General features: G+C 49.4%; 1 protein-coding gene across 2 annotated transcripts in view; it reads right to left on the bottom strand.

Annotated features, from left to right (window-relative positions):
• Positions 1–26,109, bottom strand: part of BCAS3 (BCAS3 microtubule associated cell migration factor) — a gene marked incomplete at its 3' end in the record, with an annotated part of 574,649 nt that overhangs the window by 18,895 nt on the left and 529,645 nt on the right. For both annotated transcript variants that reach the window (XM_079725284.1, XM_079725285.1), the window contains one exon: positions 3,369–3,542. In XM_079725284.1, coding sequence (XP_079581410.1) covers positions 3,369–3,542 — 174 coding nt within the window. The remainder of the gene's footprint in view (positions 1–3,368; positions 3,543–26,109) is intronic.

Genomic DNA, 26,109 nt, shown 5'->3' with positions numbered 1-26,109 from the left:
GTGGCCTCTCCCGTTGCGGAGCACAGGCTCCGGATGCGCAGGCCCAGCGGCCATGGCTCACGGGCCCAGCTGCTCCGCGGCATGTGGGATCTTCCCAGACTGGGGCACGAACCCGTGTCCCCTGCATCGGCAGGCGGACTCTCAACCACTGCGCCACCAGGGAAGCCCGAGATTCTGCATTTTTAATCAGCTCCTGGATATAGACAGTGCTGCTGGTTCACAGACCACTCTGCGAATAGTAAGGTTTTGAAAGGTTTTGCTTTACTTTGGGGGAGAGTTGTTTTGCACTATGGTACAGCTTAACCAGTGGGGGTGCTGGAGCTGGCTGACTGCTGCATTTTCAGGAATTCTGCTAGGTGACTGACATCATGTTGATAGCTTGAAATTGGCCGTAATGGGAGGTTCTGTCCTATGGCAATGCCCAACTGCTATAAATCAGGGCTTTCCTGCTTCCCTTTGGAGAGCTGGTTGTTAAACATTTACCGGCACATCACTAGGTAAACCTGTATAATAGTGAAGCATGGATACAATGGGCTTTGGTGTCGGGGGTCATGGAGCATCCGTCCCGGGTACTACACTAAACAAAGAGCCTGCTGCAGGCATTACAGAAACTGATCATCTCTGGTGCCTTGGGGGAACCAACAGAGGCACATGCTTGGGTCACCCTATCCCATGAGCTCCTAGAGGAGCAGGCTGTGGAAAGTGAGAGCGGGTCAGAGAGGCTGCTCTGAGCAAAGGGTGACTTGCTGGAAATTCTCACCCATGTTGCCTGGCTATCTCTGGGCAGCATGCTGACGCTGGTGTGGGTGTGTCAGGCTGCCCTTTCAAGGCCCTGGGCTGCACAACCAGGCTGATACTTTATCTGGAGTTGCAAAATGTGAAAACTGATTCTCAACAAAGGCAAAGGGGAACAGGTTAACTTCCAGAATATCTGCTTAACTTACTGGCCTTTAAACTCGAGGCAGACTTTAAAAACAAGAACAAAAACATATATGTGTGTGCACACATACAGACTGATAGATGTAACTTGGTCAAAGCAAACCAAATGAATCCCATTTGGTGACAGTTTGGGGAGGAAAATGAAATCCCTCTGCTCAAAAAGGGCATCTCCTATTTTCTGACCTATGGGTCATGCAGTTTTAATTTCCTCTCTCTCGCTCTCTCTTTTTCTTTTTTTTAATTTCATGAACCTGCTTAAGGCCACAAAGACTCTCCCGAATCCTTCAGCTGTCTGGCAGATGAATGGCTGCCAGCTTCGCTCAGGTTACTAATGGTCTGTGCCAGGTTGAAGTTCCCCAACTCTGCCTGAATGCGCCTTCCAATCTGTTGCTGGACGACACGGAGGTGCTCTAAGTGGCTTCTGAGGAAGGCGGCTGGGGAGGAGAGCTGACCCAGAGCTGCTCTGGCCCCTGGAAGGGTGCCTCCTTGGGAGTGTGTCTGGTGCCACCAGTTCTGGTTTGTGTAAGCTGGGGCTGGCCAGGGCCCCAGAGATGTAGGGGGAAGCTGTGCTACGAGCAAGGTTCAGAAAGGGAAAAGATTTTCTCCCTTCGGCCAGCTTCCAAGTAAAATGGGGTTAGAGCCCCTGTAAGTGGCAGAGCTGCTTCTCATCTCCGGGTCCGGGTGGGAGAACAGTGGCATGATGACCTGCCGTTCACCCGTTGGATGGCTTTACAATGGGGGTGGAGAGGTGGCGTGCCCACGTCTGTGCTTGTGGGAGTCGAGGGGGTGGGACATGGCTGGTTGCAGCTTCCATGGTGCACGTCTTCCTTTCCAGGGAAGGAGGGGGCATGGAGGGGGCCTGGTACTCAGAGATGGCTGTCTCCTGTGGCCAGGTAAAGCACCTCTCCATCTCTAGCCAACTCCCTCTCTTGCATCTATTCTGTTCATTTGCCAATGATCACATGAGAGCTACGGGCAGGCATGAAGCGAGTGCTGTGGAGATAGAGATGAGGACAATGTATCTCTATCCTGTCAGTGTAGGAACAGAGGAACTGAATGGGATGGGAAAGAAGAGAGGGAAAAGGTTAACTGCTAAACCCAAGTATCTAAAAGACCTGGAGGATCCGCAGGAAATTGGGACTGTGTAATAACGTCAGGCATTTTGAGCCCTGCCAAAAGTGCTTTTTTTTTTTTTTTTTTTTTTTTTTTTTGCGGTACGCAGGCCTCTCACTGTTGTGGCCTCTCCCCTTGAGGAGCACAGGCTCCGGACGCGCAGGCTCAGCGGCCATGGCTCACGGGCCCAGCCGCTCCGCGGCATGTGGGATCCTCCCGGACCGGGGCACGAACCCGTGTCCCCTGCATCGGCAGGCGGACTCTCAACCACTGCGCCACCAGGGAAGCCCTTTTTTTTTTTTTTTTTTCCCAAAAATGCTTTGACTCTTGATCTTGCTTGTCCTGATTCCTGCCCCAGGGTTGTAAGTGTCTCCTCCCTGGAATCCCCTCTTCAGGTAGGCACGTGGATCAGGGATGGAGCAGTTCATGGTAAAGAATAACAGGCTTGAGAGGACTCAGGCAAGCAAGAGTGAGAAGGCCTACGGCCAGGATCTGCTCCATCCCCGAACAAAGTTCCTGTTGACCTCAGAACACTAGCAAGAGGCCTGTGGGGCGGTCTTCCTCAGGGATAAAAGCCGGGCTAGGGCTGGCACTAACAGCACAGATGTCTAGAAGGAAGGGGTACTTTAGAAAAAAGGAGAGGCAGGCTGTACTGTAATTCCGCGAAGATGGAAGGGTTGTGGCCTTTCCTAAGTGCATACGTAGGTGTGGATGTGTGTGTGTGTGTACACCTGCTTGCCCAGGGCAGGGCTTACCCATCATGTAAGGATGTCTCTGCTCTGTGGATGTGATAAGCTACCCCAGGCCCCAGTTGCTGGACCGTTTCAGAGACAAGAGTACAGAGGCAAGAGGCAGCGTAAGAAAAAGCTGTCTGGGGGATCACACCAGGCTTGCCTGCTTCAACCTTGCTCCCTCCCAGGCTGGCAGGGCCCACTGATACTCTCCAGTCTATAAAGCCTGCAGCAGGGCAGAAGAAGGTGTGCTGCCTCAGTGTTCAGTGCTCAAGGGCTGCTGAGACCTTAGGGACACCAAGGCTGTCTCTTCCCCTGGAGAAGGTGTCCTTCTGCGAGCCACCTATACAATACAGTTGCGTAACCACAGCATGTTTGTATGCATTAGTCCATGTAGGAGGGGTCGGTTCCCTGGGAACCCCCCTCTGCACTGGGTTTCCCAATATCAGAAGCTTCCAAAATGGACGGCAATCAGAGTACTAACTAAAGAAACAAATGGTTAAAACACACACCCTCTCCCACCAGAGAAGCTCCATACCCACAGGAGCCGTTCACGACCAAGCCAGGCTAGGAGTGTGAGGCCACCTTTACCTGTTCCGGATCCCACCACGTCCCGGCTCGGTGACTCGGCCATGGCATCGGCCAGCCGCTCCCGCAGGCCCTCCTCCGTGTGCTCCATGGAGGCCATGTGCCGTAGCCCGAAGCCCTCCGGCCAGCTCCCACACACCTCCAGCAGGGTCACGCTCCGGTCGAAGGTACCTGCAGCACACAGGGGACATCGGACGCTGAGTCACCTTGCAGAGAGCGGGCCGTTCTCTATGTCTGCTCACCGCCAACTCCCCACCCTGCCCAGGGTCCATTTTAGCCCTTCCACAGGACGGATGAAGGAGGGAACACCATGAAACACGGATGTGCAGGGAGGAACGAGACAGCTCATGCCACCAGATCAGAGCGTGTAGACTCCACGGCGTTGGGCTAGTGTTTTTTTTTCTGGTTTTTTTTTTTTTTGCGGTACGCGGGCCTCTCACTGTTGTGGCCTCTTCCGTTGCAGAGCACAGGCTCCGGATGCGCAGGCTCAGCGGCCATGGCTCACGGGCCCAGCCGCTCCGCGGCATGTGGGATCTTCCCGGACTGGGGCACAAACCCGTGTCCCCTGCATCAGCAGGAGGACTCCCAACCACTGCGCCACCAGGGAAGCCCCATGGGCTAGTGGTTTTTGAACTGTTTTCTTTTTTTGTTATTGTTGCATGGCTTGTAGGATCTTTGTTCCCCCACCAGGGATTGAAACCGGCCCCTCAGCAGTGAAAGCACAGAGTCCTAACCACTGGGCCGCCAGGGAACTCCCCCGAACTGTTTTCTGAGGACCTACAGGGTTCTCTGAAGTAGTCAGGGACTGCTTCAAGATCTAGGTCAAGGGTAGGAAACTTCTTTCCCAGGTTCAAGCAAACCTCCTTCCCCACTTTTCTCTGTTTGAGGCATTAGGGCTTCGCCTAAAGATTCAATTTTTTTTTTTTGCGGTACACGGGCCTCTCCCGTTGTGGAGCACAGGCTCCGGACGCGCAGGCTCAGCGGCCATGGCTCACGGGCCCAGCCACTCCGTGGTATGTGGGATCTTCCCGGACTGGGGCACAAACCCATGTCCCCTACATTGGCAGGCAGACTGTCAACCACTGCGCCACCAGGGAAGCCCTAAAGATTCATTTTTAAAAGGGGTTACCATAGCTTAAATTTTTTTTTTAAAAAAAGCATTCTAAGTCACTATATCCTATAACCTATACCAAATGTCCTCAGAAAGGTTATGTCCCAAGATCCAACAGCAAGTTTGTGGCAGGCTTGGTTCAAGAACTCAGATCTTCCGATGGCTCAGCCTAGAACTCATTCTACTCCACCACATACAGTCCCCCAGCTGCCCCAGGACACGTGCACCACTGGGGCACCATTTGCAGGACGGCAGCATGAGACTCGGGTGATAGCATCTTCAGCAAAGACCTTTCCTCAATCTGAAGCTGCTTCCCAATTCCAAAAGGTACATGGTACTCTGCTGAATGCCAAGATTAGATTTTACATGCAAGATCACTTCAAAGGCTAAATTTAAATTACACTACTTTATTATACAGCAAGTCTTCTGTGAAAGCTTATTTCATCCACTCTCTCTTGGAAGGAGATTATAGCCATGCTCTGTTGCTTTAAGCACATACCATTTCCCCAGCGATTAGGTAACTAAATCCACTGCATTGATTGGGCTTGGTTCCTGCCAGCACCAGGAAGATGGGGAAAAAATGCAAATGCCAATGTTTCCCAAAGTTAAAAGTACACCACCACACACTCCTTTTATCAGGTCTTGCTTCTCTTCTTTGATCAGCCGTCAGAAACTATCTTCCCTCGGCAGTCAGGACTGGGCAGCGTCAGGGCACACTCTCTGCCAATGACAGGTGGTAATAGAGAGGGTGCGAGCCCCAGCCCCGGCAGGCGGCCCTGCCTCTGATAATGGCCAAAGCACTGAGGTGATAACCGTTCGTAAACACTCCAACAGTCGGTGACTCCATACATCAGCAAAGAGGGCCAGATAATCCTGAGCTCTCCTGACCAGACAGAGGCCCTTGGCCAGCCCGCTGGGATTTCTATGTGTGGCAAGGGTCACTCCTGGCTCCTGGATGTCATCAGCCAAGTTTGGCTTTGATTTATCTCTTGCCTAACTGGAGGGTAGATTCCTGGTGCCGGGGTAATGGGCAGCGTCTATAAATGCATCTCCCCAAGAGGAGGCCCACCTTGGGAGTGGATTGCTGGGGGTCAGCCTGGCAGGTCGGACTCAGGGACAGGGAGCTGCCTTATACCACCTTCTCTCTCCATCAGGTAGGCTCAGGCGGTGGGTCTGGGGAGCCAGGCGCTGGGCAGTGGGGGAGAGGTGCTCTGAGTGTCAGCCCTCTAAGGGCCTGGGCTGTGCTAGTGTTGCCCTGGAGCCCACACTCAACCGGCATCAGCCACGACTCAAAGGTGCCCAGTCCCCAAGGACACACAAGGACTGAAGACACACAGTGGACGTTGATTCCAGTGCCCACTCACTAAGTGATGTGAGGCAAGTCTCTCCATCTCCTTTTGCCATCTCTGAGGTACAGCTAGTAACTCTTTGCCCTGTCTCAAAGGAGGGAAGAGATTACGTGAGGTTCCTGCCGGGAGTCTGAGCTCTCCTCTAGCGCCGCCCCACTCTTAGCTGACAAGATCAAGAGCTACAGCACCCGTGTTCCTGGTCTGCCTGGGGTCTGCCTGGGAAGTCTATGCTTAGTAATTTCCAGAAGAGGAGATCCACAATAAGACGTGGGCACTCCTCCACCCTGTGCGCTCAGGGCCGGGGCGGCAACTTTTTTTTTTTTTTTTTTTTTTATGGACAGAGATGTCCCAGAGACTGGGGAAGGGAAGAGAATGATCGTTCCTTTCCTCACTTCACAGGAGCAGGGTGCCTGCCTCTAGAAAGGTGCTCAGTCAAGGACTGTACATCCTGTGTTTAGAGGTCAGGGCAGGTAAGCTGACAGCAGGGCCAAGAGGAGTATCAGAAGCCAAAGCAGGAAGAAAACGAAACAATCCAGCAAGATGTTATAGCAAGATGCGTGCAAGTAAGAGGCCCGGTCCAGGAGAGGGGGTAAAGGCCAGAGGAGTATGTAATATTTTAAGGGACAAAGTGACAGTATACAGGAGAAAAGGATCATGAGCTAGTGTTATAGTGGAGAATGGAAACAGAAATACAGGCTCTAACACATATTACTTGTATGCGTATAGCTCTGGGCAAGCCCTTTACCTTTCTGAGCCTCTGATTCCTCATCCGTAAAAATGGAAAAACAATACCATCTTATAGGGGTGTTATGGGGTTTGCATACAGATAAACAGCATAGAGTGAGTGCTGTGCACATAAGGGGTATGCTTGTGTATATGTTAACAATAACAAATATGTACAACTTTATACCACTTGAAGCATCATCATAAATGTTGACTATCGCAATGATCCTGAAAGGCAAGATGGGTACCACTCCAATTTACGGGACAGGAGCTGGAAGCTCAGAGAGATTCAGTGGCTTGCTCAAAGTCTCTAAGTGACAGATCTGGAACACAAGCTCCGAACTCTTGGAGCTCATTCCATCAGCTGCATCTGCAGTGGAGAACTGTTTTAGGGAGAAATCACCTCTATCTTTCCTAACTTGTCCTGAGAACTCCTGTCGCCTTCAACCACGGTCTTTTAAAAATCCTTCCCACACCCAACCAGCCCAAGTTTCTTGGAGTATCCTGGTAACGCCGATGAGTCATCCTGTCTGTTGGATGGCACACGGGAGAAAAGAAAAATTGATAGAAGATCTAATCTGTTCTCTCTTAGCACGGGTACTGAGAGGAGGCTGTGAGTAGGAGGCTGGGGATACAAAAAGTGCTCAGCAAAGGAGCATTTGATCATTTCGACAGTCCTGAGAAGTCACAGAGAGCACGCAATCAGTGGTCCTGCTTGTAGTGCTAGAGGGAGTCCCAGCAGAGGCCCAGCAATGCCCCCCTCCTGTCCATCCTTCCACTCCTGCCAGTGCAGATGAGGGCAGCAAAGGAGCTCATGGGGTCTCCTCGTCTCGGAGTGAGAAAAGGGCTGCAGGTGTGTGCGTGTGCCAGCAGGGGCTGGGGTTAGAGGCTAAGCCCTTGGAGAGTGAGGTCACCTCTGGGCTCTTAGGCAACTGCACATCTTGTCAGCGTGATCGGCACCGCTATCATTCATCTGGCCAGCCTAGAGACACTCCATCAGATGGGCTGGCCCTTTGAGCCCCATTACGGGGGAAAGGGTCAGTTTCAAGGGGGAGAAGACACTTAGTGCAGGCTGCTTGCTAAGCACAAAGTATATGTACTTAGCAACAAAGATCTTTAGCTGAAGCAATGCTCTGCTGTTTACCAAGACCTCTCACGTTTATGATTTCGGTTAACTTACACATTCATCAAATATGGATTAGTGTCCACTGTGATATGAGTCAAGCCCTGTGCGGAGGGATGGGAATACAAAGTGAGAAAGAAAAAAAAAAAAAAAAAAAAAACTCAAGGTCCACAAAACTCTGGGAAGCAGCAATGGTTACCATTTTACAGGTCTGCATTTTTCTGAGACTGAGGGAGGTGAGACAACTTAAGGTCACCAGTCCTAAGTGTGACAGTCTTCCCGTGATGCTCCCTGGGGACCCCTTCCTTCAGGGCTGCCTCCCACCCCGCTATTCTCTGAATATATTTTCTAAGAGTCAGTTCAGGTCTCACTGGCTCAACGAAACCTTGTTATAATGATAAACTAAGTTATCATGAGCACTCTTCTACAAAGTCTGACTGTACGTGAAGTTCTTCACCTCTTGGGATGAAGCTGGTGAAAGCTATAAACTTACCCCCAAAATGTGTATTGGCAAACATGGAATGATATGAGCAGTTTCAGGGTGTTGAGGGTTGCCTCTGAAGCCCATCCTCAGATCCCAGGTTAGTGCGATCAGTGTCCTGGTGTTCTTCCCACACTGCCTTATATGATTCTCATGATCTGCTCTTCAACCTAGTTCAGAAGCTGCTTGAGGGCATGGATTCCTCCACAAGCCATAAGTCTGTAAGAAGCACCGGACTCTGTGCATTGTGCTTGCTGCAAACATGTTTACTGACTGATTATAAACATCTGAGAAATCTGACAGTCACTCTGGAGTCAGTACCCTTTGGGTGTGTTGTCCCAGAGACTAAACATCTAGGGCCAGGGCTGGGAGGAGGAGATGGAGGCAAGCAGAAAACGGAGCTAAAATTAAATAAGAGGAAGGAGAGAAATTGCAAGTGAGCAGAAAACAATGTTGCAGTATCATTCTACTACTCCCTGGGCACTTATTTTACAGGTGAGATTCTGGGAATTGGAAGAACCCGAACAATCTGCCTTGGATGACACAGAGAGCCAGGTTCGTACAGGTGAGCTTCCCGAATCCTGCTTCCCAGCTTGGCATCCTGCGTTACACTCTCTCCCCAGAGGAGAAATGGGTCAGGTTCTCGGGTTTCACAAACGCATTAAAGGCATGCCATGACAGCTGGTGAGCCAGCAAGCTCCAGGGGGAGGTGAGTGGCACACGTGCTCTGTCTTTTGTGCACCACTGTCAAGGGGCAGGGAAGCCCAGCGGTGGAGGCAGCATGGGGGAGGTGGGATGTTCCTCTGAGCTGATAGTGTCTAATCACACCCTCGCTATGTAGGAGATTGTGGCTCAGCCTCCGTTTTGCATCCATGAGATTCAGCCCAGGGTTTGGATGCTGATGAGAGCCTGTTGATTAGATTTCCAGCCACCAGGGAGGCCAGGTACCAACAGCAAAACTTGTCATTAAACAACGCTCTTCAAGACATAAGCCTTCCTGGGTGAGAGTTTGTGATGACAATGATTTCCATGATAACTAAGAAATGATCCCAGGCATGACGAGAGCAGCCATTGGAGAGTGTCCCCACCTGATCTGCAAACTCGGTCGCCAAACTGAGCTTGAGACTGGTGCTTTCTCTGTGCTTATATGAACAGGTTGGTTCATATAAGCACAGGCTGAGGACATTAGCTTTGTGGTTAATAGATGTGGCCACAGGCATGTTTCACTATCTCAACATGTGCTATGTCATGGCTAACAGACATGGGAGGGGGAGGCTGAGAGCACATGAGGACCCCGTCTGTCCCTCTCAATCCTTTACGTTGGTTCCCAAGATAACCGTAACCCACATCCACAGACGTAGTACAGAGTAAAGAGGCCTAGACCCCAGCAATCTTTTATGACTCCGACTATCTAATGCTCACCAAACTTGTGACCGTGTACCATGTTTGTCCCATAGTCATCCGTTTGGCTGCGGGGTTTAGATTTGGCGGTTAGGTAATTAAAGGATCTACTATTCCAGTTCAGAAGTAAACTTAGCAATAGAAGGGAAAGGTACCAGCAAAGTACAGAAACGCCCTTAGCTAATGGTGGCAAGCGAGGAGATGCTGGTGAGCCAGATGTGGTGATGCCACATCTGTCCTCACAGGCCCTCGGGGCCACTAGTGGGAAGGAATTAGTCACTGTTCATCAGAGGTCCATGAACAGACTACCATGTGGGGCATGTCAAAGGCACCTGAGACAGGGAAGAGGAATTCAACAGTAACTGAGACACTAAGAATTTCTGTGCTATTTAAAATAGTCATTTTGACAACAATTTTAACTGCAATATATGATCACAACTCATACTTTAAAGCTTAGGATATAGATTACAAATCCAGACATCCAGGCTATAATTGGAATTCTCCCATTAACTTTTCTGGTTACTCTAGGCCTTAATTTCCCCACTTACCACATGGAGAATAAATGAGCAACTCTCATTTAAGGGGTTTGCTAATATTTTCAATGTAATGAACAGTGATACACTAACAGAGCAATGGTGACATGATGTTTGAGGTTCCTAGGGTATCCAAGGGTACCAAATTTCATTTTCTATGAACCAGTTCCATAATCAAGCAGCCACTCTGTAAAGGAGTATTGGCTGGACGAAGCAAGGAAGGATTCTCCCGTGGAGACTTTGGTGGAAGCATGATGCTGCTGACACCTTGATTTTGAACTTCTGGCCCCCAGAAATATGACAGAATAAATTTCTGTGGTTCTAAGTTACCAAGTTTGTAGTAATTTGTTACGGCAGCGCTAGGAAAATGATACACCTATAAAACAGGGAAATGAATGTTTGCCTTCCAGGGCTGTCACGAGCATCTGATCAGATAGTACATGAAAGAGTGCTTTGTAAAACTGCACGGGGCCACTCCAACATAGAGGACTACCCCAGGGCTCTGTGAGCAGCTCTTCTTAGGGGCAGTGGGATTCTGTGAAAGGCTTAGAAAGTGGGTAGGGACACCTCTAGGCCAGAAGACAAGCAGCTCGAGGAGGATACTGAGTGGGAAACAGTCACATCAGCTCCCAGTCTGGGCAACTCCATCATGAAAGCTGAGTGGTTCTGTGTCATTATATAGCCAGAGCCTTTGATAGGGAGTCACAGCATCTACTTTGGGCATGTATCCTCCACTTCTCTGAGGATGACTGCAGAGGGCCCAGGAGAGCAGAGGAGGTGGTGTCTTAGCTCTGAGGTCAGGTCCCTCACATGCCCTGATCTCCCCACATCAGAGGGTGGGGACAGGACATTTCTGTTCCCTAAATTCTTTAATGAATAAACAGAATCGTACTCAACACAGGTAAGGATGAAATGAAATAGACTGTTGCTAATGGAAATATTATTGGTATAAACTATCTAAAGGGCAATTTGGCAATATGTATAAAGAGCCTTTTAAAAACATGAAAGGCCACTTCTAGAAACTTAACCCAACCTAACCCTAATCTAAGATGCCAACAACCTTCAGGCATAAAGATGCTCACCGCTCCTTGAATGCAGCCTTACAATAGGGTATTTGTTAAGTAAATTATGCTTCACGGTGGCAGTAGAATACTAGGTAGTCTTGAAAAACGATATTTATAACAGGAGAAATCCTATAAGAGATAATGTTAAATTATTTGGGATTAACAGACATACACTATTATTTATAAAATAGATAAACAACAAGGACCTACTGTATAGCACAGGGAACTCTACTCAATATCTTGTAATAACCTACAATGGAAAAGAATCTGAAAAAGAATACATATGTATATATAAAAATATGTAAATTTATATATACATAAGTATATATATATAAAACTGAATCACTTTGCTGTACACCTGATACATTGTAAATCAGCTATACTTCAATTTTTAAAAAAATAAAACAAAATTGTACAGTTAGTATTACTGAACAATGTAAAGAAAGCATAAAAAAATACATTTTAAAGGAGTCATGACAAAATGTTATTAACCATGGTTGCCTCTGGGCAGTTGGGTTATATGGAACTCTTCTATTACTTTAAACCTTTCTATATGTTTCTTATAACTTCCGTAATCAGCATAAAGCAAACCAACAAATACTAAGAAAAAATTGGAGAGAAAAAAATGCCTATGGCAGAAACACTCATGCTGGGACCTGGATCACAGGTGAGCCTGTGAAAAGCATTGGAGGAGAAGCCCTGACTCTGCTGAGTTGACTCCCTTGCCAAGCCCTGTGCTTGACTCAGCCAGGGCAGGTGAGCCTGTGGCTCCAGGGCTGATATTTCACTTTTCTCCCAGTGGCTGTGGTTGGCTGCATGCGATGTTGACCCATCCCTGTGTACATTTGGCATATTTCTTATTAATTCATATCAGCAATGTGCACCAACTTGTGTGTGAAAAATGGCAGAAACAATTCCACCTCTGTACAGATTTCATACATCAGATCAGAAAGGGCAGGTAGAGCAACTCTGGAAGGAGCCGATTTTTACTTCAAGTCCCTTTACCTGTCACCTTTGTCCCCACCCTGCCCTGCCCCCGACACTCCCACTATCCTTTGGATAAACAGGACACAGCTTCCTAGGAGACACCCTTCCATGACTGTCAAGGAAGGTCTGAGCCCCTCACACATCATTAGGAGGTCACTGAGCAGGGCCCTGCCTTCTGCCTGGGAGCCCAAGAAATCAGTCATCACTGCAGGTCCCAGAGGAGTTACCACTGGCTTCACACTCAGACCAGACCTGAAGGTGCCTCAAACAGGAGAGCTTTCTGAGTCAAGTGGACATGGGCATTTCCCAGACAGGATCCCAGAGACCCTTTCCTCCTCTGCTTGAAACGTGGCACAATCAAGATTTCTCCCCCTCCAGGTGAGAAGAGAAGAACCATTTTGCAGCTAGGCTAACCCTTCAGCATGCTTGGCCTGCTTCTGAGGGTGGAGAGGAAGTTTACACACAGCCCTCTGTCACAGGATTTCTATGGTAAGGCTCAGAATACACTGCAAGACAAACGGTATCCTCGGAAACCTAACAACTCATTGAATGGAAAAACTTCATGGAACTGTATCTCTCAAGACAGGTAAGCACACAAACTAGGTTTTCCAGGACAGTCCCGATTCCACATAATTAGTTCTGTGATCAGATCAGGTATCAGGAAAGGCAAGAGAACGGACATTTGTCGAGTGTCTATTTTGCGCCAGGCATAGCCACTTCACGTGCATTTACCTCATAGGAATCACCCCAACAAGTCTGATGTTAGTATCAATATTCCCATTTTACAGATCAAGAAACTGAGGCAGAGAGACATACCATTTTTGCTCAAGATGACAATATCAAGGGTATGGTCAGGATTCTGATTCTAGGTTCATCGGCCTCCAAAGCCTGTACTTTCCCCATGAAAATCCAGGCTGAAATTTGATTTTGAAAATATGGCTGCAGGACCAGGAAGGGGGTCTTCAGCTCAGTCTTCCCAGTCTCGAATTATAAAGTGGTTCTTGCCATTCAGCTGTAGTGGGGTGGGGGCAGCAACCCAACTAAAGCACTGTGTTTGTCTTGAAAGAGATTACAGTGCTCCACAAATAAGCCAAATGTGAGACTCTCAACTGAGGAGAACTTTGAAGCCTGAAACCTGGGGCTAAGATGTCCTCTGTTTTTATTAATTAAAGAAGATGTTTCAAAACCATCAGATTCATCACGACCGGATTTCAGATGTGAAACCCAGTATACACGCAGACGAGCATGGCTTGCCCTTTTGGGTTATTTTCACTCCTCCCTGAGGATCTGCATTTCCTCAGATGAGACCGCTCTCCTTCCCCGTCTGGCTGAGGTGAATGGAGGCCCAACTTTGCAGGCCTGGGCCCTGCTGGCCTCAGGAGTTTTCAAAGGCCAGAGAGGGGTGAGTGGGCAAAGTGGGTCCTGCTGCCATTTGCTCCTCTAAGCCCCCGGGGCAGTGGCTGTGAGGAAAGGGAGGGGACCCACCGGACCCACCCTGTGCTGAAGGAGGGTCCTGGATGTACGTGTGGGCCCCAGAGCTGACTGGTTTGATACCCTGCCCATTTCTGGTTTTACTATTCTGGCAGACCCCTAACTCTGTGGCCTTGAAAATGGCGCCCCCAGCTTGGGCAATAGGCATTTCCATTTGTGATGTGTGGTCAGCCTTCTACCAATCTCTGCCATCAAAACCCATCAGTACTCACTCCACGGGCTAAACCTGAACCAGATTTTCCGCTGCAGGCATCTTGGGATGAAGATCTGGGCCTGGCCTGCCATTCTGACGTGGGGTCTATTATACAACAGGAGCTCTACTTTCCAGGCCCTTCCAAAGAAGTCGTTCGGCAGAGACTTGGCCTCAGGGCCTGCAAGGAGCAAGATGAAAACCAGCACTGTTTGGACAGTGCGGGACCTCCACTGGAGCTGGGGTGCCTGGGGATGCTTTCCATCGGGCGTGGAGGCTGAGGTCGGTGGAGAACAACCCACACTAGGGAAGGCAGGGGGCGGGGAGGTCTGAGCACAGAAATGAAAGCAAGGATGTTCCTCACGTGGGGCTGTGAGTCAACTTCGCTGGAGCAGGAAGTCTCTCATGAAGAATAACAGCTCACGTGATTTCACAGAATCACTGCATATTTTCACACAGTTATTTCACTTTGATTCTAGATCACAGCAATTTGTACCGTGGGTAGGAAAGACACTGTCGACTCCATTTTACAGATGAGGATACTGAGGGTCAGGGAGGGTCTTTGACTTGCCTCAGTCACCTTAGTTTCTTGCCTCACAGGGTAGCTGTGGAACCATCTGTGAAGGTCCTCAGTGAACAGACCAACACGCTTCAGAAATATCATCGTGGCTGCCTGCGGTGGGCACAGAAGTGGGATCAAAGCGTGGACGGGTGATTCACCTTGCTGAAAGCTTGGCTAGTGCTTTGCTTGGGTCCCTTGTCCTACAGGGACCTCCTTGACTTCTGGCCTCATTTCCTGGCATGGCAGCCCATGGGGGAGGGGGTGGGGCTCCGCTTGGTATCACTTGAATTTATCACACAAGGTGTGTTTGGGGCTTGTTCTGCACCTGAAACAGTGGGGTGCCCAGGAACTGTCATTTCCTGCCTTGACATGTCCAAGTATTTGTTTAGCCCTGGCTGGTAACACTGACTAGCAGCCCAGGCACGGAAACAAAGAAGGATGTAGGGAGAAGTTGAGCCGCTGCAGGAACACACAGCGGGGAGCACCCAGGCGTAGAAATCTTCACAATGAAAATAATCCCTTACACTCACACTGCCTTACCCTTTACAAGGTGCTTTCACAGGCCTTTCTCCCCTTAATCCTCACAACACCCCTAGGGAGGAAGGCAAGGCAACTATTACTAGTCCCCGTTTCATAGCTGATGAAATAAATGCAGGGAGTTAAGTGGAGGGCAGAGAGTAGACTGGGGAACCCCATCCTGTGCTCCACACCTGTGCTACTCAAAGTGAAGGCCCCCAACCAGCAGCAGCAGGAAGCCCGTTAGAAATGGAGCCTCTCAGGCCCCACCCGAGAGATGAATGAATCAGGATCTGCGTTTAAGTCGGGTCCCCAGGGAATCCGTGTGCGCAATAAAGCTCTGCTGCTGACATCGCCCTCCCCTCCCCTTGTCCTGTCCTACCAAACATTCTTAGAGTACATCTGCTTCTATCTACTCATTTCAAGACAAGGAAATTGGTCCAGGGAGGGGACGGGTCCTGGCCCCTGACGGCAGCAAGAATAGACAGAACCTTGATCTTGCAAATCAGTCCTGGGTCCCTTACATCCAGCTGACATTCAACGGGTATCTCCTTTGCCTTTCCATCCCCCTCCACACCCCACAGTTCAACCCTCAGACCACCCTCAGCTGCCAGTCACTCAGCCTCTCCCCTTGGTTCCAGCCTTGTGCTAAGTGTTGACACAAGTTCTAAGGCCCGGGGTTAACCCTCTATGAAAGCAAACAGAGAAGTTCATACCTCGTGCTAAGTCTAGGAGCCGAGTAGAGGGGTGTGTGTGTGTGTGTGTGTGTGTGTGTGTGTGTGTGTGTGTGTGTGTGTGTGTGTGTGTGTGTGTGTGTGTGTGTGTGTGTGTGTGTGTGTGTGTGTGTGTGTGTGTGTGTGTGTGTGTGTGTGTGTGTGTGTGTGTGTGTGTGTGTGTTGCGGAGGGCCAGTGCTTGGGTTGTCTCTGCCCTTTTCCCTCCAGCCTTCCTGCCTATAGGAGAAGGCTGGGGAACTCTTGCTTGCCTGTGAAGGAGATTCTGCTCAGGCTTTGTAAAATGCCCACTTCATTAGTTAAGTGTGAAAATGTCCAAAACACTGTGTTAATCTGGTTATGATTTCCCCCCCGCTCACTGGTCACACTCTGTGCCAAGTCTGGCACCTGGGTAAAGTGATTCGTGTGCCGTGGCTGGAGCTTGGGGCCAGGATTTCCCCTCCTTTTCCTCCGCTTCTACTCCACTGGGGCCAATCAGGATGTTATTCATTTCCCTAGTGGAGAAGCAAGTTCAAAAAGGCCAGCACAGCCTCCTTTACCCATTCCCTGTGTAACCAATGCCAATCCCTCCCACGAGGAGGAAGCGACATATTTTGTTTCTGCTACGCTCACGCAAAGAGCAGGTTTACAGAGTTAGCCCAGAACGAGCGTGTTCGTGTGTTTGCTGAAACCTATCTTTTTATCTTTGGACCTAGGGTACACAATGAATTAGAGGAAGAGCAGTCATCCATAAGGAGAGAGAGAGAGAGAGAGAGAGAGTGAGGGAGAGAGAGGGTGAGAGAGAGAGAGAAAGAGAGAGAGAGAGAGAGAGAGAGAGTGAGGGAGAGAGAGGGTGAGAGAGAGAGAGAAAGAGAGAGAGAGAGAGAGAGAGAGAAAAGCCAAGGCGCCAAGAGGCCCTTAGGAGGGGCCTGGACACCTCCTGTTACCATGTCAGACAGACACGGCCCTGTCATCTAACTGTGAGTTAGAGCTAACAGCTGAACGGAAGAATTAATTTCTCATTGTGCTTCATTTGAGTTTTAGAAATGCCTTCAGGGTAGAAAAGTTGCTAGAATAGCTTTCTCATATGTCTCAGACTGTTAAAAAAAAAAAGGTAAATAAATAAAAATCAAGTCATCTTTCTTATATAAATACCTACGAAACAACTCAATGAACTTGCAAACTCACTAAAACCCTCCCGGGCAAGTCATTAATGAAGAGGCCTGGCTATGAGCTCTGTCATCATCTTCTAATGTAGGAGGTGACCCTCCTGCCCTCAAGAGCCAAGATGGGTGGTGGTACATCCCACACTGGGTGAACCACCCCACCTTCTCCTACCCCTGCCCGTGGTGTCTATCTTCAAGGCCCGAGTTGCTTGTACCCTTTGAATCTAGCTGCAATCTCTTCTCTTCACCTTATATCTTATTTTTAAAAGCATTGTGTGATGGGGCTGGGGGTCAGATCCTTTAGACAGACAAGGTGCTTATAAGGTCAACGAATTCTGCTGGTAGAAAGAGTATGTGGGTAAGAGTGGGAAACTAAGTATTAGCTTTGGCTCTGGTCTGTTCTGTGTGACCTCGTGCAGGTCACTCAGCCTCCAGGCACGTCAGTTTTCTCTGCTGGAAAAGAACAATAATAATGCTAGCTATTCTGGCTAGTTATTTGTAATTCTCAAAGTTATGTGAAGATTCCAATGACAAGGTACGAGATAGAACCTTCAAGATTATGATGTGTAATCTGCATGCAAAGTACTGATTTTGCCCTGAGAAGCCAGATGGCCCTAGGTTGGTGCTTTCACCACTTCCCTCCAGCTCCTTTGAGACATAAGGAGGATGTCTAAACGGTGTGGCTTCCTGTGGCATGGGAACATCCACATAGCTTAGCTCGCTGCTCATTTCTAAACCGGGAATGTGAAAGTCACCAGTAACGTCTTTACTGTAGCTTTCATGTTGCACAAGATCCTCCACTGCTGCCCTTCAGGATCAAACAGGCTCCCCCTGAAGTTGTTCTGATGTCCCAGAGATACCTGAGAGCCAAGAGCCTGCAGCACAGATCTTGCCACATAATAGGTGCCCAGTAAATATTTATTGAATGAATGGATGAAAGAACAAGACTTCGTTATCTTTCAGTCTGAAGTATGTACGTGTCATGGGTATGAAGGGAGCTCCTAAGGGCATTTCTCAGCCACCCTCCTACCTCCAGGCAGCATCAGTCTTTCATTTTAAAATAACTCCAAAAAGAAGAGGTCCCCACGCTCCTTAGAGGGACACTCCCGAGTTCTCTACCTCAGCAGGTACCTTCTGCCCACAATATTAGCATAAGTCTAATTAATATCTCTATTTATCCTGGAAAGATAATGTCCCAAAGCCAATTGCTTAGGAAAGATGATCTATCTTGACTATTCATTAAAGACAATGTTTGAATTTTATAGATTTGCAATTTCACACAAGGGGTGCAGGCCCTCTGAACAACTTCTGTGCCTAATAAATACCTATGGTAGAGTCAAAGGCCTTATTTACAAAGACGCTCCTGAGAATAGATGTTTTAAACATACTTCATGAATTTCACTGCTGGGACAGTGAGCAGTCTTAGTTCCTAAACAAACAAATGTGTAGAGTCAGCTCCTGCCATGGCAGTAACTTTAAAATGTCTCCTTTGTCTACATGTGGTGTCTCTTCCAAACTACTTTAATAGTCAGCTTTTTAACATATGGTGGGTTTTTGTTTTTTTCATGCTGGATTACATTCAGTTCCATTATTCCACAAAGTGGAACAGGCAATCAGACTGTCTACACCAGAGGGCAGTGAGGGTGTTCCAGTCTAAATGCTTTCAGAGAAGTAGCGCTAGATCAATTATCCGTCTAAACGCAGGATTTCCATTGGATTCCTGAATACTCAGACAGTTGTTCAAAAACTCTCCATTAGATCAGTGGGTTAGCATTTCCATTTCCACACATTTGAGGAGTTCCACCAGCCACAGTGGCTCATAACTAACTACAGGGGTTCCCCAGAGCCTTAGGTCAGAATCTGTGTGTAGGGTGGGAGGGTGGAGGTATGGCTGGTGGAGTCACAAAGAGCCCCCTGGTTATGATGGAAGAACCTTCGGTCTGGAGCATCATTCTCAGACTTCCCTAATGAGAAGAATCACCAGGGTGCTTCTTGAAAAACAGATTCTCAGGCCTGTCTCCAAGATGTCCTAATAATAGAGTGGTTCTGGGATAGCGTCTGATTCTGACCTGGGAATTTTGGGAGCCATGGCTCTAGAGCAGCCGGTGCTCAAATCCAGCCTTAAGAATCTCTCAAGATTGAAAATGCATGAGACTGTCCCCCCATGACCGTGGTAGCTCAGTTACAACCACGTGGCAACTCAGATGCTATAAAGGAAAGCTGAGTGCATTGGGAAGTTGTAGACTGCTCCCATTCTTTCTCAGTTTCCTCTGATTCTCCTCCTCCCTCTCTGACCACCCCCAAAGTCTCTCCCAAGGCCTTGCTTGGCCCCTTCTGCTTCTCAAATTTTGGTGCTTCTAAGGGTTTCACCCTTAACCCTCTTCTCTTCCTTCTCTGCACACTGCACCTGGGTGAGCTTATCAGCTCTTAGTCACAACTATCATGGACAGGTGACTTGACTTCCAAACTGCACTTCTAACTCGGTTCTCTCTTGGCCTCCAGGGCCATTTGTGTCAGACTAAACACGTTCCCCAGGCACCTCCAAGTCATGTCCAAAACCAATCCATTACCTTACAGCTCCAAAGTGTGTTCCTCCTTCTCTAGTCCCTAAACCAACGGCCACACTGTCTTCCTGGTGCCCTCTGCCAGACCCCTCCTTTCCCTCATCCCATTCCCAGAGCCAGCTGGTCAGCAAGTCCGGTGGATCTGACTTCTTAAACTCTTTAAAAGATAATAATAATAATAATAAATAAATTAATTAATTATTTTTTGTTGCTGCACCGCGAGGCTTGCGGGATCTTGGTTCCCTGACCAGGGAATGAACCCGGGCCCCAACAGCGAAAGCACCGAGTCCTAACCACTGGACCGCCAGGGAATTCCCTTCTTAAACTCTCCTGAATCTGTCCCCTGCTCCACAGCCACTGAGTTCAGCTCTCACAGGGTCATTCCAACAACCTGACCCTGGTCTTCCTGCTCCTCAGGAGACCTTCCCTTCCTTTCATTCTTCTTGGTGCCACCAGAGTGACCTTCTCTACAATGCAAATCTGAACATCTGCCTCATCTAGCCTCAGGATAAAGCCCCATCTCCTTAGAACCACTGTCATCACCTGGCCCTGGCCAGCTCCCTACACTCTCCACACCATACCCACCCTGGCGCTTTGCCCCCTGTGCCACTGAATCTGTGGCTCCCTCTGCCTGGGATGTTCTTCTTCCCTGGTTAAGTCCTATTTATCCTTGAAGACTCAGATCAGTTGGGGAGTCTAGCACTCTGCTTCTGGGGCTGATTCAGGTTTTCCAGCAGGCGCCACAGCACCCTGGGCTTCCCTTCCCGAGAGCCCACGTGTAGTCAATTCCACAACAGACCCTTACTGGGGGTCTATTACGGTCCAGCTACTGTGCTGAGTGCTGGGAGTTTTGGTAAAGGCGACAGACTACAAAAAAGAACAATAAAGTATTTTCTGGTCTATCTTCTCACTAGACTGTATGTTCCTGGAGGGCAGCATCTGCTTCTTCTTTTTTTTTCTGGCTGCGTTGGGTCTTCGTTGCTGCGCGCGGGCTTTCTCTAGTTGCGGCATGCGGGCTTCTTACTGCAGTGGCTTCTCTTGTTGCGGAGCACGGGCTCTAGGCGCGCGGGCTTCAGTAGTTGTGGCTCGTGGGCTCTAGAGCGCAGGTTCAGTAGTTGTGGCGCACGGGCTTAGTTGCTCCGCGGCATGTGGGATCTTCCTGGACCAGGGCTCGAACTCGTGTCCCCTATGCTGGCAGGCGGATTCTTAAGCATTGCGCCACCAGGGAAGCCCATGGATCTTTTTAAAAAAGATCTCTGTATCCTAAATGCACAGCACGGTGCCTCAGTTCCTGGCACCCAGCAGGAAGGAAAGAGGGACGGAAGAGACTGAGGTTGTTTAACCTGGAGAAGAGGTTCAGAGAGCTGAGATTCTAGAACTCAAACATTTGAAGAGCAATTTTACAGAAAAGGGAATAGAGGTGTGTGTGTGTGTGTGTGTGTGTATGTGTGTGTCTCACCAGGGGGCAAAACAGGACACAGAGGGAGAAGACAATATGCTGGTATGTCTCAGACCAACACGAGAAGAGGTGCCAACTGACAGCACAAGCTGCCGCCTGCAGCTGACACGACACGAGGCTCGACCCCAGCCTGAGCTCCCCGGGGAAGCCTTCCTGGAGTCACCTGGCAGGGAATGGTCCACCTGCTGCATCCCCACAGCACACGCACACCCTCAGTGGTGGGACTGTGGTCAAGCGAGCTGTTTCCATGTCTTTCAACAGCACTGTGAGTGTTTTGTCTTATTTTTGTATTCAGAGCCCAACAGAGATAGAATGGGAAATGGTGAAAGGCTCAGACTTTTAGGGCCCTTCTGTCATTTATAAGCTGTATAAGTTGGGTAACTTAGTTACCTCTCCTGGTTCAATTTATACATCTATAAAATGGGAATAATTAAAAACAGTAAGGCTTAAACAAACGTGCCTTATACACAATAAATGCTTAAAGGGACCACTATCCCACCGATTGTCACAACGACCCTGCATTATTCCGTTCTTCTGAGAAGTTCTTCTGTTTCAGAAAGAAGCTGAGGTATAAAGACACTCTGTACTAGGCCACAGAGCTGGACCTCGGGGCCAGGATTTGAGACATCTCATACAGTATTCCTTTCAGGCATTACAAAAACACTTTCTCCCTGATTTTTCAATCATACTAAAATGATCTGACAATAAAAGGAAGTACTGTCTTCTCCGAGGGAATACAAATATTCTTGGTGAATGACATCACCTCTTCCAAAGGAATTATCTTACCAAGCAGGGGAGAAGCTCAGAGCTCACAGTCTCTAGAATAGGGCTCCACATCCTTGTCGCTGGACTCTACAGACCGAAGCAACAATCCCTCGACTTCAAAGAGGACTGTGGTGTTACACCCCTGTCACCTTCTCAACAATTCCTGCCAAATGCTGAGAAAGTGTGGTGCTCAGGTGCCCGATCAAACCAACCCCCTTGGCCTCACGATTCACCAACCTCCACACACCAGTGACCTTCCGCTTCATTCCAGCCATTCACCCACCTGGATCTTGCAATTGGCACGTCTAGTATCTGAAGCAAGAAACCCCACATTTTGATCGTGAAACTTCCTATGTGTCTCTCCCTCACACTTCCTCATTTCTACCAATGATGATTTTCAACTTCACCGAGACTGCCAGCCTCTGGAGCCCTCCACAATATCCCAAGCCACCAGCTCCCTCCTGGTGGCACTTCTTCACCATCCATCCCAGCTCACAGGTCCACGAACACTCTCACCGAGCCCCCATCAACCCCCCTCCTGGTCTATCCGCCCCTCCCGCTTTGCCAGACGCAGCCGGGATGATCCAGGCAACCATCGAACTTCTCTGCTCCTGGGCTGCTGAGCTGTGCTGGAGAAAAACCATACACTTGTGTCAACTGGCGCCATGACAAATTTATCAGCCAGGCCCTCCCTGTTCCTCAGTCTTTTTTTTTTTTTTTCCCCCATTTGTTCCTGGTCAGTTCCCTCCTGTATTTCCCCCTCTTCTCAAGCTCCCCAAACCTGTCACAGCTCTCTCCCTCATTCTCAGCAGATGACCTGCCAACTCACTGCCTTTGGGATTTCCTTTTTAGTTCTTTCTTTTAAAGATTCAGAAGTCCATGCATCTTAAATGCAACCTGGTATAGGAATGACAAGCACAAAACACAGCCCCTGAAGAATCGTCCAGCCAGCCAGTCAGGCAGAGTGGAAGCGGAGTCTCCTCTGGAACGAGAAAGCGGGAGCGCGGGGTGTCGGCTGGGAACAAGAGAACCGCTCTTCCGGCCTTTCCTTTCCCACTGAATACGTTCTGGAGAGTTTTTTATTTTGCCCTGTCACTTCTATTCTTCATCAGCAGGCTGGTGCTGTGTGAGGCTGAGTGCCATCCTAAGGTGGAAGGAAAGATGATGACAGCAGGCGGGTGAGCCCCTGCCCCAGGCGGACGGTTTATAATCCAGATTACCCTGTGCTGCCTCCAAATGAGAAGGGACACAGCAGTAATCATTTCTGAGAGATCTGTGTGTGTGTGTGTGTGTGTGTGTATCCATTTCAGAGTCATCCCAGGAGTCAGAAAATACCTGTCCACAGTGGCAAACAAGGGGCTAGAATGTTGCCTCAACTGCTCGCCGTGGTGGCCAGGTTCCTTGATGACCCGGCCCTGCTCACTCCTCCAGACTCATCTCTCCCCCCTCCCCCTTGTCCCTTAAGCATAATGAACTTCTTCTTCTTCCTCCAGTGGACTGCTCCCTCTCACCTCTGGGCCTTCACATCTTCCCCCTGATGACAGCTTAAACAGAGCTTCTTCTGAGCCTTCCCTGACCCTCTACAGGTTAGCTCCAATGCCCCTCCTGTGTGCTCCCCGAGCAGAGACCCCTGAACCTACCTTATCACACACACTCCATGGGCACTGCTGGTTTGTCTGTTTTCCCTTCTACAATATAAGCCCACGAGGGTGGAGAGATCATCCGTCTTGCTCATTACCGTATCCTCAAAACTTAGGGCCCACCTTCCTAACGTCTTGATACCGATCCCTGAGAATCAAGGGTTTTAGAGGATAACAGGACACTAATATCAGTGCACAGAGGGAAGAAAGTCCCAGTGGAAATAACGCTGGGCCTAAAAGGGGAACCAGTCTCAACCAGAAGACCCAGAGTCGACTGTTGCTCGTTTCATGGTGCAATGGCTCCAACTTTCAGCTCAGGGTCTTGGATGAACAGGCCCATGTCTCTGACAAAGCAGAATAAACTGGTAAGAGGTTGGCCCTTTAAGACCCAGGGGATTTGTCTTTTTTTTTTTTTTTTTTTGCGGTACGCGGGCCTCTCACTGCTGTGGCTTCTCCCGTTGCGGAGCACAGGCTCCGGACGCGCAGGCTCAGCAGCCATGGCTCACGGGCCTAGCCGCTCCGCGGCATGTGGGATCTTCCCGGACCAGGGCACGAACCCGCGTCCCCTGCATCGGCAGGCGGACTCTCAACCACTGCGCCACCAGGGAAGCCCGACCCAGGGGATTTGATGTCATAGCATGACGTAGGCGGGTGAACTCAGGCTCCTCTGTGTAAAGAGGGTTCCTGTGTTCCAGCTCCTTGTGGGTTATCAATGAGCCTCTCTCAGACTTGATCGCAGGGCTCTTTGGGATCAGAGTTGGGTGCTGGTCTGGTCTGCACCCTCAGCCTGCTCTCCAGGCCCCTAGCCCCAGTCTCCTGTTCTCTGATCTCATGACTGACACTTGCTTGTCTTAGCCCACCCAGGACCTTCTTGCCAACCAGATTTCACCAGGCCACCTACACCCGAGTCTGTATCCAGCCAGGTGCCCAGTCCTGCTAGAATGACCTGACTTCACTAACCAGGCACCAAACGAAGCACTGAACTTTGTGGCAGGAAGAGAAAGTGGGGAGGCGGTACGAACAGAGAGGGTGCCCCATGGAGGCTGCAGAGCTGAATCGAGCAAAGAACACTGCCACAGATTTGCTTCTCTCGTTCCAGGCAAAATGCCCAACTGGCACTGTTTTCAGAGAAATTAAGCTGCTTTTGACTTAGACTGAGAATAATCACAAGTTCCTGGAGGATCATGTTGAGGAGGGAACTGTCAGGAGAGACATTTGATCACACTGAGACCTGGCAGAGGAACAGCAGTGGGGTGTTTGCTATCCTGCCATCCAGCTGTCTGGCACAAACCCCTGCATACACTTCCTCCAACAGTACTTCTCATCTGGGGCGACACATCAGAATCCACTGGGGAGCTTTTCAAATATACGGAGGTGCAAGCCCTGTCCCAGATCATAATCTGAATTTCTGGGGCATAAGATTAGGGCCTGGGCATCTTCATCTTTGAAAAGCTCCCCTAACCCTGACCCTCACCTTCACCCTAACCCTAACCCAGGTGACTCTGAGGCACTCCCTGTTGCCATAAACCACGGCCAGGTCTCTACTGCTGTCTAAGTCAGTGCATCTGCCTGAGACCATTACTACGTACAGAGCAGGGCACACACGTGCATAATTCTCTCTACTCAGAGGCCACCCTGGTGCCATTTCCAACATGAAGCTCCACGGAAGGGCTTGTGCTACTGCTCCAGATGACATTTTTTGAAACACGACCACCCCCACCCTGCATGGCAACAGCCCTGGCCAACGTGCCTATGAAGGCACACATGGGCTGAGGGAGGGATCTGGTGCCAGCCCTCCACAAACCAACCCTCCTCAGTGGCCCAGCAAGCTGGGAAACTAGGGAGAGGTAGCTCAGAAGAGCTCACTTACTGGAGTATGAAGGAATATTCTCATTTTCCTTCAGAAGAAAAATTGCTTCATACAGTGCATGGATGAGAACCTCTAGCCCTCCACGGCATTCATTTCTGTAGTGTGCTGTTGACTGCTGTATGCCCAGAACTGCAATAGAGGTGATCAACACACGCTTGCTAAGTGAATGAACAACAGAGACCCCTTCACCTTGGGCTCTCTGGCCCAGTGGGGGAGGAGGGACGGGGTCACTCGGCAGTTGGGAGATTCCTCAGTGGCGATATTGCCCCACTCACTCTGCCTGAGAATCGAGAACGAAACATTTTTAAGAACCAAGCTCTGAACCACCACCCTAAGTTCACGATTTCCATCATGGCCAACTGCCTGTCTACACGTCATAATAACTTTTCTGTCCATTGTTGCTAAAAAGGCACTTTCTAGGACACCTAAGTTCCTTAAAACTAAAATATTGTGTTATTCCTATTTGGAAATTGTTTTCCAAATCATCCCTGAAAGGGAATGTCCACTTGTGTCTCACTGCTGGCTGCTAAGTTTAAGATACTTGGGGTACTACGGAGAATGGTCCTGAAAATCTAGGTGGATCTGAGAGGGCAGAGGATAGGCCAAATGATCACCACTTCCCAGAACCTGTCTTTGGGTGCTGAATCTCAGGCTCTGGGGGCAGCATGGTAAGAACACTCAGGACTTTGGATCAAGTGTGATTTCGTGGGTTCAGTGATAGGACTGCTGGCCTCCTGAAGGAAGGCAGAACCGTGTGGTAAAAAGAGCTCTGGCCTTGGAGTCAGGAGGCCTTGGATCCATCACCAACTAGCTGAGTGTCACTGCACAAACATTTCACCCCTGTAAGCTTCAGTGTCCTCCGGGGTAAAATACCTGCCCTCCCTACTTGAAGCGTTGTTGAAAGAATCAAATAAAATAGGAAGTGTATATACACGCGTTCTCTCCGAAAATTCTAAAGTGGTATATTTTGAGAAACGCCAGGCTCTCGTCTGAGGACCCTGCCCGCCCAGCAATCCTCTCCTGATTCTCTCC

Source organism: Hyperoodon ampullatus, assembly GCF_949752795.1.
Source record: "Hyperoodon ampullatus genome assembly, chromosome: 19".
Classification (NCBI taxonomy): Eukaryota; Metazoa; Chordata; class Mammalia; order Artiodactyla; family Ziphiidae; genus Hyperoodon; species Hyperoodon ampullatus.
The sequence above is the reverse complement of the archived record's forward strand: the minus strand, read 5'-3'. Positions and strand labels throughout refer to the sequence as shown.